Source organism: Anopheles bellator, chromosome 2 (assembly GCF_943735745.2).
Source record: "Anopheles bellator chromosome 2, idAnoBellAS_SP24_06.2, whole genome shotgun sequence".
In the NCBI taxonomy this organism is placed as follows: Eukaryota; Metazoa; Arthropoda; class Insecta; order Diptera; family Culicidae; genus Anopheles; species Anopheles bellator.
Window position 1 is genome coordinate 18,274,215 of NC_071286.1, and position 12,619 is coordinate 18,286,833.

At 48.6% G+C, this 12,619-nt stretch overlaps 1 protein-coding gene across 1 annotated transcript; it reads left to right on the forward strand.

Moving 5' to 3' along the window:
• The first annotated feature begins 7,846 nt into the window (after window positions 1–7,846).
• Window positions 7,847–12,619, forward strand: LOC131210425 (high-affinity choline transporter 1). The gene is made up of 9 exons (XM_058203671.1): window positions 7,847–8,012; window positions 9,303–9,410; window positions 9,485–9,939; window positions 9,998–10,127; window positions 10,189–10,510; window positions 10,944–10,986; window positions 11,888–12,117; window positions 12,204–12,315; window positions 12,392–12,619. Exons 1-9 carry the CDS (start codon window positions 7,847–7,849, stop codon window positions 12,617–12,619), a joined length of 1,794 nt encoding a protein of 597 aa, XP_058059654.1.

The following is a 12,619-nucleotide window of genomic DNA, read 5'->3' on the forward strand; positions in this document are numbered from 1 at the left end:
CGAATGTAAACAAATCGGAGCTGTTAGTTTATTTGCCATAAAATAAGCTTTCTTAGAACGGTGAGTTTTAATGTGTGCGTTTGGTGTCCGTCATCGGACAGCGTTTCGTCAGCGCGCCGGCGATTCGAAAGCTCGTGGCTCCTTGAGTCACCAATGCGAACAACAACAATGCTTTGACGTCATCGTTCTGAAAGCTCCGCTTCGCCGTTCGTGTATAAAGTTGTTAGTGCATCAGAAATCCTAGCCCACGGCAGTGTAGGTGACGGATCTTTAGAAGGCTACGGCGAGGGCGGCATGTGTCCCTCTACGTTGCGCTTATTATATGCAATCACGCTCGGAGTCGGTACATATACACCGTACACAGTCCGTGGGCAGAAGAGTCACGAGTTTAAAGCCGGGCGGATGTAGCTCGGTACCGCTTGAAGGCCCGAAAACGCCCGAATGCATTCCGTGACATCTGATAACGCATGTTACATTGTCATGTTGGTTGGGAAGGCATTTAATATTTTATTCATGTTTTCCAACAATCTCACTCACACTTCGGCCTTGAACTGTACGTTGTTACGGCATAGGTTCGGTTGTGAATGTTGACTTAGACGAAGTGATGGCCTAGGAGAACACGTGACCATAAACACGTGGTGCACGCGTAACTTCACCTCTCACCCATTAATTGTTCTTCCATTCTCCATAAACGGTTCATACACAAGAGCATAGTTTAGCTTTCTTCCAAACATCGCATCTAAGCGGTTGATTATTCACGTGGATTATGTTTCAACTCCAGCTGAAAGCTTAATATTTCAAGCCGAGGAAACACGTTACATAATCCGATTGCGTAGAGGGAAAATTAAGACACCACGGTTGCCGTTTTTTGTCTTCGTTATTCATGAATGTCCGTGGTGGCCGCTCCAAGACTATTCGACGGAGCTTTTGGATGTTTTTTTTCTGGCCGATTCAATTTAACCGCTTATTTTTGGCGCATGTTTATATGCTCACAAACAGAGCAGTAGAGAGATAGAGAGGGATAGAGGGAAAGAGAAAGAGAGAAGAGAAGCTGAACGTGTGTCGTGTGATAGAGTATGTGGAGTGGTGTGCGTTGAGCGGTGTTGGTACGATGGGCTGTTGGATGGACTATTCATTCATACAAATCGGTCATCGGGAACGGCCAAACCTTGGAGCTCACGATAGCCAAACGAAGCTCCTTAAGCTGGTTTAAAAAAAAGCTCCGCCAGTTATTTTTGCTTCGATTTATAACACCGACGAGACACCCACTCACACTCGGCCACACGAATGTACTAGAGAGAGAGTGTCTATGTGTGTGTCCTGCTACTCACGAGTAGATCACCGACCGACGGAATCACCGACGGAAGCGCGCGAGAGCGAAAGGATCCCAACGGCCGAGTTTCCTTCTGTGAGGAGCCCCCACGGAGTGAAAAGTGGTTGACCTGAGTACCATTCCGGATGGTGGCTGGATCGGTTGGTTTCGTTCGTCAGTTCGTCGCTGCGCTAGACTGAGGCTGCTGCTGTGGGGCTGCTGCTGAGGGCACATGTGCGGGCTACGCTTCAGAACAAGAAATTCTCCGTCTCAGAAGACATCCTTGCGGTGGGGCGATAGCTGTTCGTGAGCAGTGCAGGCAGCCGACGGACAGCCACCGCAATCGAGCTACGGGCTCGATTGTTCGAGATTCGGAAAAGTTCTACGAAAAACCCCACTACACCACGCAAGCAACGCAGCGAAGCACGACGCACCACCCAGCGGTGTGCCGTACCGTGGCCGCGCTCGAGCAAGTTCCAAAGCAATAAAGTCTCACGCCGCAGCACAACAAACAATTCCCACCAATTGCAGAGAGTGTATTCAGGCCGTGCAATTGGTCTCCGATTGTTTCCGCCGGGGCCGGAAATTGAGCTGTGGCTGAAAGCGCCTCTTCAGATCCTTCAGTCCTTTTTGGAGATGCCAGCCTTGATTTGATTAGCATTAGGTCGAGATAAAACGTATCCACGATCGGATTCTTCAACCGAAAAAGTTTCTGGCGCATCTGACCCAGCAGTCGGTGAAGTGCGCGCGGTGTGGTGCTCTGTGTTTAGTGCCTTCGAGCTGGCCCCGTGGTAGTTGTTGCGATGGAGTAGAGCGCGAAAGAAAGTTGTGAACCAAAGTTGTGCCCAGTGCTCTGCAGGTGTCACTCCTGTCCCGTCACCTGCCAGAGTCCACGGCTTGTGTGTGTTTTTTGTGTCTGTTGTTGGAATTTGTGTTGCGCCGAAAAAGAGAGAGAGAGAGAGAGAGAGAGAGAGGAAAAGCAAGTCGTGTTAAGAAGGCACATCCTTTTCGCAGCAGCTCCAAAGTGGCCGTCTCGATCGTCTCACCTTTTGACCCCTGCTCGCTGTGCTGCTCGCCGCCAAGGCAGGTAAGACTTACGCAAAAGGACCCATTTTCCGCTCGGCGTGGTGTGAGTGGTGTGCGTGTGCTGGGGACGTTCTTTCGTTACATAATGCTTACTTTGAATTCGGTGGCCGTTCTCCGCTCAATTTGGCTTTCCTGAGTTCCCGACGTAAGGGTCGATTCTCACGCCATCGTCACCAGATTTTTCGCTTGAAATTGTGCAAACGACACCTCAAGATCTCAGACCTATTGTATCCACGCCACACGCGGGTTCCGGGCGTCCCAGGATGTCGAATCCTTGCCTTAGGTCGCCGCCACTTTCACCGCCGAACCGCGAAAGGAATGTTATTTTTGGGTCCCCTACTAGTCCCAAGAGAATGGCGGAATGGCGAATTGTTTAAGTAAAGTACGGATAGCGTTTCGTTTAAATTTTTACGTTCAGTCTCTTAGAAGATAATAGGTAGTTAGTTAATACGCAATCCCTTCGTCTGAAGCTCGTAGACACGTGTCCAAAAATTTCCGAGCTTATTGTTAGTGGTCTTCAGTTGTTAAGACCAAACAGTATGCGGACTTCAATAAAGGACATCTGTCGTTGCTCAATTTCATAGGAGGACGAGCCATTATTAACGGACGAGTGTTCATTTAATTGTTCCCTAGAACCGTTGCTGCCTTTGCACTCGTCCCAATATGTAGTCCGGGTGTTGATCAATTCCGTCACTGCCAAATGGCGCCGTTTTTGTGTCAATTAGGGTTCCTACCAGGAAATCTTAGGAAAGGCTTTTTGTCCTAGCTTCTGATAGGGCACTGCCGGGGCGCATATAGACAAACGTGACGAAATGTAGGCTGTACCGCTCGGCTCGCGCACGGAGGCGTTTATGTGTTTGCTTTATCGATTGCACCAACTCTACCAACTGGCCGCGGCGGTTCGGTTCACACTCTCGGACACGCTGGAGTTGACGCCGTGAGAATGGTAGACCGAACGACTAAATTCTGTCACTAGTGGTTGCACAAACACCGATTTAGGATCGCTTTTTGCTGTGTTCTGGTTGGACGCACTCACTCGTACACGCTCTTTCTCTCCTTAGTTCTCGCCCTCTCGTCAGGGGAACCGTTCAGACCCCCCACATCTACTGGGTATGTGTTGGTGTAGAGCCTCAAAAGCTCGGCGCTCACTGACCGCCCCCAAAGGACGCCGATGGAGCTCACACATCAAAATGGAAGCCTGGTTCTGGCTGACGACCAGGCGGTCCTCTTCCTTCGCTGACCGTCTTACGGTTCTGAGCGTCTGCCGAACGACTGCCTTACATTCATGGCCGTTGCCGCAAGAGGTTGCGTTCTACACGCACACAACGTGGAATTAACTTTATCAGCGCTTTTCTGTTTCCCTCCGTCTTGTGCTCGTTCCTGGACCTGGCTATTCATTCATTCGCCGAAACCCTGCTGGTGGTGCTAGTGGCGTAAAACGGCGCAAAACTACGATCCTATTGTTCGTGGATCTTGTTTTCGCATGCGGCCCCGCAACGCAGTACGGTGGCACGACATTAGAGGCTAATCAAATATAATCATTCGTTGACCAAGTTTTCGGGAGAACGAAATAACGCTTCTTTAACGGCGAGAACCCCTCCGATGACGGGTTTATTTTGAGGCGGTGTAAATCGGTTATTTTTATTCTCCCGGATAAAGTGATTGAGGATTATATAATTAATCGCTTCGTGCTGACCGTAGAAATCGTGCGAAGGACATTGGCTTGCGACACGAACTTGCGATGGAGGCGCCTGGTTATTTGAAGAAACCATGTGGTAAAGACCCTCTGCTATGCGAGACATGGATCATCAGTGGATCTGTTGTGAGCAAAGCGGCTAAAGCGATTGCTATTTAAAAGTTCGATCAGTAGTATTGTTTCAATATTCAGTAGTATTCGCGTGTACAAGAGTTCCCTCGAGAATGCTGTTTGCCATAAGAAGAAGGGCTGAATAAAATATCAACTAGCGTCGATTACTGTGTCGGTACGATAATCTACTCTGGTCAATAGGGTGTCAATCACTCACTGTCCCCGTGCGCAGCTCGGTCTTAAAAATCCTATTGACTGAATACTACGTGTTAGATTATATCAACCGTTTATGACGACGACCCTGAAACTGGCCGGGGAATCACATTTGGAGATTTGCTGCACGCAACATGCCACCGCCCTGTGCATGGATTGCACTTACCTACATCCCGGTCTATTCCGGTGCACTCAACTCAATTAGTCTAATAAACGATGGCCATCCAGTGCGATGTGAGCAACAAATGATGTTAGGGTCCCCTGGTGGCCCGGGTGCCTCTTTGGTTAACAATGAGAAATTGTTTGTTTTCTCCGGTCGATTCTGTGCTGTACTTAGCATCTTTGCCCGTTGATGGTACACACGTTGTGTCGCCTGACATGTCGTACCGCCGTTCCCAAGGCGGATTCATTAAACTTGGATAACGTTCAATTGTGGCCGGTAAATTAATACCGGCACGGTTATCATGTTTGCGTTAACCCTCTTTGTCATTTTCAGCTCTATCGCCTACAATCCATAAGGATGCTAGGCCAGCTTGGTGTGGCTGATGGTACACTGCTGCCACTGCCGATCACCAAATTGCTGCCATTTACAGTTCACACGAAGAGAGGCCTCTTTTATTCACGCATTGCGCGTTTGTGGCTCTACGCCTCATTTTGTATGCCTGGCGGTAATATACAGGTTATGGAATGATGAAGCCCTTGTTATTGGTCTCATTAGCAGATACCGGAGAGGGATTTTCTCTTTTGAATTTCAAATAGTTTCTTCCGGATCAATGCCAGGATCCTGTGGGATGATTTTTCCGCTTCCTGTGTTTTGGCCACTTTTCACAGTGTTCATCTATAACACGCACTTCTATAGTTGAATTACCGCACGATGCCCTCGCACATTTGTCTTGTACCTTTTTCAAGCTTAATTTTGAACCATTTTGGGGATGGTTCTATTTTTCAATCTTTAAATGAAAATAAAACTCAAAAGAACAGCAGTGTCGAGAGTAAAAGAATGAGGTTGAATTTGTAGAAGAAGATCCGAAGATCTCAGAGGCGCTTGAAGAGCTCATCGCTAGCACTGACCCCCGATACATTTAGCTTGCATTTGGCACACTTTCAAACGAATAATCTGATTGCTCACATTTGACCATCGCACTCGAGGAGTGAAGTTGGCAGGCCTTCAGAAAAACCTGTCCGATTCAATTACAAAGCAGCGGATGATATGTTGATAGTTGGAACTCTGGAACATCAAGCGCAGACTTGCACACATTGAGTAATTTGCACTTTTTCGGGCTTGTTTTCGGGCTTGTTTTTTTATTATCATAATTTCCAGAATAATAATAACGAATGTAAACCATTTGCGTACGGTTTGTGTGATGCAATCACCCGGTTTGCTTAAAATGTGCGAAGCATTTTGAAAGCATAAATCGTTCCACACTTTTGTGTCGGCCAAACAGACTGAGAAGATGTGCGCAATCCTACCGATACGGGCCATAAATCATGACATGCCCGCAAAATTGCGGTCGTCATCAAACGGGTTGGTGTTCAACCGTAAAATCAAACCACGAACCACGGTTCGCGATGGAAAAGAAGAAAAAATCAAAACTATTCGTACGGCACGCGCAACTTCTTAAGGTAACGTAAGTGTTCGTTCTAGGCCCCGTTTTCGGGTGCCCTGCCCTCGAATGATGACGCGCGCGTGTGACCCATCGTTGGTAGAAAATCAATAACATCCTGGTTCTGGCCGAAAAAATGTACTTCGATGGCATTCCTTTGGTGCCGTTCGAAGTAACGAAGAGCGAATGAAGTTACTAGCAAGTAACGCAGTTGTTGGTGACCAAAGATGGTCCTCGGAATCTGCCGTAGCCGTTTGGCAGAGGTTTTCCGCTGAATCAAGAGATTTTAGGAACCATTTAATTGACTTACGTAAGCCAGCTTACGCAATTTCACGCAGAAATGGTTTTACGATTTTATTGTGTCTATCCCTGACCTGTTCAAAAGTGCGTAGGACAGACTTTTCTTGACCGCAGCATTACTGACCTGGGTTATTGGCGCTTCCGGTCGTAACGGCGTCATACTGCGTGACTGTTGTAAGGATTCGGACTAAAAGCACTCGGTTTACTGTATGGTACGAGTGATCAACTTCAGAATTTCTATTTTTAGTTATAATTTACTCCCGAAATGAGGCTTATCAGCGTCGGTGCTAATGCTAATACTATCATCGTCATAATGCTTAGAATAGTGTTTAATTAGCGGAATATCAGACTAATAAATGTGGCTTCTCGCGTTCTTTGGCTACATACTTCAAAACTACGTTCGGGTGTTTCGTTTCTCTATTTCTAAGAAAGTATCTTTCATAAATCATCGGCGTGAAAAAAGTGAGTTGAGCGATTTTTTTAATTCCTTCTTTTCGCCATTCGTAAGATGAAACGCCTCTGCAACAACGAACTTCTTACTGTCTGCAATATCGCCGTCCCACGGAACGCCGTAGAAGCCAGAAATCCTGAATATTTGACGAATATCGATTGCCGCAAACGAACGCGATTTTGTTGCGCGTTTTATTTGCCGTTGTTACACGGTGAGCAACGATTCAGCGTTCGTTCAGCCGCCGGTAAACCGTCTCTTTGGGGCGTAAAATCGCTTTTTTCCAATTACTTACGATGAATGATTCATAAATTGATCGCCCAATGATTTCGTTCTGCTCACCTGTCGGCTTGTGTTTTTGTTTAAGGTCGTCCGCTTTTTTGATAAACAATCATATTGCTTTTTTTTTGGGTGTATGCTAAAATCTGGGTGAATGTTTTCTTTCGAGAATTTTTCATTTTTAAGAGAAAACTTAACTAAACCATATGGAAAATATGGCCCGAATGGAGTTTCATCCGAAATAATGGTCGACCAGTTGAGCTTTTACGCGTGTCGGTTCCCTGAGAAATACTCAAATGATAATGCTCCCCTAAATAACCGTTACATCCGTAGACTTCATGAACAATATTAATTTTTATTGTTGCTAGATACGCTTCATTAAGTAAAAGAAATCAATTTATGTGTGTTTACAGAACTGCTCGGCTTATTCTTGTCAACGCCCACCAGCAGAGACAGCAAGGACCTCGGAAGTAATAAAAACGAACCCAGAATCCAGTCACCAACAAGACACCCCGGAATCAATAAAGCCCCGTCATCTCGGAAACGACGGACTTTGGCGAAGCTGTTACGCCCAAGACGTGCATCATCTGTTTCTGTCCGTGCGGCTTCACTAACTTCCGGCCTGCTAGGTGTGATAGCTCCGAGAAGCTCCGGGGAAACCCGGAAAAGTTGCGCACGTGTGCGATTAAGCTTGATAAACGGACATAGATCCGACCGGTGGCCGACTGCGACACCGAAAGCCGGAACGGGCACCAACAGCACTAGCAACATCCGACCGCCATACGAGGGTCTTCAAGATGATTAATATCGCCGGCGTTGTCAGTATCGTTCTGTTCTATATTTTGATTCTTGCGGTCGGCATCTGGGCGGGCCGGAAAAAGGAGAGCGGAAATGATTCGGAAGAGGAAGTGATGCTCGCCGGCCGCTCGATTGGCCTGTTCGTCGGCATATTCACCATGACCGGTAAGTGGCCGGGCGATAAAAAAAACCCGCCCGAAAGCTGTCACATCAGGTGTAGGTCCGAGCCAATGAAGCCCTGTTTTTGTGCCTGTCGGCCATTACGTTAGTGAAGCTGTTTGACGCTCGTGAAATCACACTCGATAAATCACTTTCTTCGAGGTGACTAATGGTTCCAGGGTTTCAGTGTTGCGCAATTTTCGGTGCGCTAAGGGTTTGACAAGATGCAAAATACAATGAAAAGGTTCGGCAAAAAGCAGGATGAAATGTAAAGAAGTTCGGCTGGATTAGAACATGCGTGATGCGCAAGCATGTCCAACTTCAGTTTTTGCACGATGTCGGTCTTAGGCAGCGTCCTGCGCCATAATGTACAGCTCCGGAGGCGCTCCAAGCTCCTTTTCTTGGCATTCGGTGCCGTAGCTGTTTACTTTATCCCTTCAAACGTTCCCAAAATACGTTCCGCTAATTACTTTTTAAACTCTGCACTTTGTCCCGGGGGTGATTGGAAAGGTTAAGAGAAGGAATGTCGGTTCACTTTCGGAACGTGGCAGCCGTAAGCCTAAATGTCAAGATTGGCCTTTGTGAATGCGTTTTTTACCTTGCCTTGTGCAACTTAAGTAACTTCAACTCCACAAAAAAACTTTACATTTTGCAGTGGCATTTGGCTTTCAAGGTGTATCCATCTCAATTCCCTTAACAGCCCTCGAGAGCATCGATGTGCGCCTTCCAGCTTAGCCTCAAACAGTGCCATTTTGAAGTCCGTGTTAGCACCTTTGCAGTCCTGTCATACCGAGATGTTATTTAAAAAAAATATAATTATGGTCCGAAAATCACGAAGTGGCCACTATCTGAATTGTAACGTTCCTCTATGAGTTGTTATGATAAATTGATGTGATTTTTAAGCATTATTTATACTAATCATATTAAATATTAGACAATAGTCACTCGTATATCGGTTGTGGTAAAAGCCAGGATATAGGATCGATAGCTACGCTCATAGTGTATAGTGTACAGTATAATTGAAGAATATTATACTTGTGCTGCTATCAATGAAATCGTGATCGTAGTTGAAAGAAGTAGTTCACTCTACCACCTAATAATGCACTTTGGATCCTATTTGCTTCTTCCTGGATAAGCCCCACGGTGGGCTTAACGAGGGCTTAGGGCTTTCCAATCAGGCAAACAAGCTACGCGATTTTCCAAAATTACATTTCGTCAGCTGTTGGCAGCCCCGGAATGGGCCGCAGTGATGATGGCTTTGTTTATTGTTCCTGTCTTTCTGGCTCCATCCGACAGCCACGTGGGTTGGCGGAGGATATATCAACGGAACGGCCGAAGCGATTTATACGTCCGGACTGGTCTGGTGTCAGGCACCGTTTGGATACGCCCTGAGTCTCGTGTTCGGTAGGTAGTGGTGTCGTGGTCGCAATGGGTCGCGTTGACGCGTTCACGTGGTGCATTTCCATTTCCATTTCCAGGTGGCATCTTCTTCGCCAATCCGATGCGCAAACAGGGCTACATCACCATGCTGGATCCGCTGCAGGACAGTTTCGGCGAGCGGATGGGAGGGCTGCTGTTTCTGCCGGCGCTGTGCGGCGAGGTGTTCTGGGCCGCCGGTATCCTGGCCGCACTTGGCGCGACCCTGTCGGTGATCATCGACATGGAGCAGGAGACTTCCGTCATCCTGTCGGCGTGCATCGCCGTGTTCTACACGCTGTTCGGCGGGCTGTACTCCGTGGCGTACACGGACGTGATACAGTTGTTCTGCATCTTCATCGGGCTGTGGATGTGCATTCCGTTCGCGTGGACCAACGACCACGTGAAGAGCCTGTCCTCGATGGACGTCGACTGGATCGGCGAGATCGGCGAGGGCTATCACTGGTTCTACGCGGACTACGGGCTGCTCCTCATCTTCGGTGGCATTCCCTGGCAGGTACGTCGACCGGAGACCGCCCATTACCACTCACCGGCGCTAATGACTGCTCTTGCAGGTGTACTTCCAGCGAGTGCTTTCCAGCAAGACGGCCGGCCGTGCGCAGATCCTCTCCTACGTCGCCGCGTTCGGCTGCATCCTGATGGCCATTCCACCAGTCCTGATCGGAGCCATCGCCAAGGCAACGCGTAAGTACTCGCCCTTCGACTCCGCGCCGAGTGGACTGACATTCCCCGTTCCCGTTCACAGCGTGGAACGAAACCGACTACAAAGGGCCGTGGCCGCTGACGGCGCAGGAAACGAGCATGATCCTGCCGATGGTGCTGCAGTACCTGACGCCGGACTTTGTTTCCTTCTTCGGGCTGGGTGCCGTCTCGGCGGCCGTCATGTCGTCGGCCGACTCGTCCGTGCTGTCCGCGTCCTCGATGTTCGCCCGCAACGTGTATCGGCTGATCTTCCGGCAGCGCGCCTCCGAGATGGAAATCATCTGGGTCATGCGTGTCTCGATTCTGGTCGTCGGTATCCTCTCGACGATTATGGCCCTCACCATCCCATCCATCTACGGACTATGGTAAGTCGCATGTGGCCCGCACCTCCACAGAGTATTCCGTTTCGCGATGCGTCATTTGATGCCGGCGTTGGAGTTGGTAATCGCAATCTGCTCCGTAGAGTAGTGGCCCACTCGAATCCCGGCGTCTTGCGGCTAGTATTACCACATGGCCAAAGGGGAGACACAAGGTTCAGATTGCGGGTATTTTCTCGGACGAAAGAGTCGGTGCCGAGCCGACCTAACCGAGTTTGTACCATAAAGAACCGGCGTGGAGGCAGCTGCCCGTTTGTTAAATGCTAATGGTAGATGGATCGATTTTCGGACGAACCGGACGTAACCGGGGAGGACCTCGTTCGGGATGGTTTGCGCCACAGTGGACCACCGTTTACTGCAAGCACCATAATGGGGCCATGGGCTGTATTTATCAAAATATTCTTCGTTTCGTTCTCCGCAGGTCGATGTGCTCCGATTTGGTCTACTGTATTCTGTTCCCGCAGGTAAGTGGGTGTCCTGCAGAGGCAGCATCATGCTAGAGGTTCCACTCTAAATTGTCAATAATTGCGGTTGGCCTTTTTTCGGGTTTCGCTTTACTTGTATCGTATAAGTATAAGCTGAGGTATCGAGGGAAAGTGCTAGATATTCTGTTCCGATACAAGCGGAGAAGGATCTTTTTCCTCCGAATGGTGACTCCCTCCCGCCTGTCCGGTATGGTTGTTCCGCACGTTCACTTTTCATACCTTTTAAAGCGAATGTTTTACTTTATTTCACTAGTTTTTCATTAAAAAATGTTTTGAATGTGTAAAGTATTTTACAACAATCATTTGATTTGATTTAATGTGAACCGGCTAGAGCTAAAGACACAAGCTATTATGTGACATAAAATGATCACAGAGGTTGTTCTGAAAGGTTTGAACAGTCTGAAAGCGTCACGGACTGCCAATAATTGATGAGCACCACGTTTAATAAATGAGTTAGTGCCCGTTAATCGACAAATGATTGCTAAGGCCTCTTGGAAACGGTCTTGTTAAACTCTCAGAATGTTCTGTATATCCTATTTTGAAAAATAAGTACGGTCCGGTCACTTCTTCTAAGAATAAAAAACCATTTAAGTCTCTCACAAAATTCGAATCTGGTTTGGTTCCCAATGCGGTCTGTTTAAAGTTTGTCCTGTCCTCTAGACTGCACTGGAAAACTGAAACCATGAACTTGTCCGGATCGTTTCGAGTAGTTCGGATCGGTCATTGGGATCGGTTTGAGAGCTACTTTAAAGAGAAGGCAAAAATATTTTGGAGCAAAAATAAGGGGCAGATTTTGAAGCTCGTTGTTCCGTAGAATCGACCGCCAGCAATCGACCGACATCCAACCGTTCCTACGACCGTTCCGTTCTTTCGGTTGCAGCTATTGATGGTGGTCCACTTCAAGCACCACTGCAACACTTACGGCAGCCTGGCGGCGTACATTATCGCGTTCCTGGTGCGGCTATCGGGCGGTGAGTCGATGCTGGGCCTACCGGCCCTGATTCACTATCCGGGGTACAACGAAGAGACGGCCACGCAGATGTTCCCCTTCCGCACGATGGCCATGATCATGAGCCTGATAACGCTGATCGGTGTGTCCTGGTGGACGAAGTGAGTAGCGTCTCTGTGTTGGGAGCGAGCCTCCCGTGGCGATCCATCTCGCTCCTATACGTGCCTCTCTCTCTCTCTCTCTACAGATGGGTGTTTGAAACGGGCCGGTTGGCTCCAAACTACGACTACTTCCGCTGTGTAGTGAACATTCCGGAGGAGCTGCATCGCGTTGGCGAGCCGTCGGATTCGGGCGAACAGGTCCGTTGACAGTTGGTGGTTCGGGTGTCTGAAGGGAACCTTCTAACCGCGCCACGACGTTTGTCCCCCTTTCCAGTTGTCGGTGATGGCCGGCGGTATGACGCGCATGTACGGTGCGGCCACGATGGTCGGTAAGGACGAACGGAACGGACGAATAAATCCGGCCTTGGAGCCGGACGACGATCTGCCGGTGGTCGAGGCGCAACGACAGATGCAGTCGCTGTCGGCCGGAGGCGGCGGTGGCGCAGCGCAGGGCAGCGTAGTGCCGAGCACTGGGGCGGCCCAGGGCCACACCGCATTTTGA

Bases quoted from the DNA above. Each gene is read 5' to 3' on its own strand.
- LOC131210425 (XM_058203671.1), top strand. From the start codon at position 7,847: ATGATTAATATCGCCGGCGTTGTCAGTATCGTTCTGTTCTATATTTTG. The intron at 10,128-10,188 runs GTAAGTACTCGC...TCCCGTTCACAG, and splicing joins AGCCATCGCCAAGGCAACGC to CGTGGAACGAAACCGACTAC. The intron at 10,987-11,887 runs GTAAGTGGGTGT...TTTCGGTTGCAG, and splicing joins ACTGTATTCTGTTCCCGCAG to CTATTGATGGTGGTCCACTT.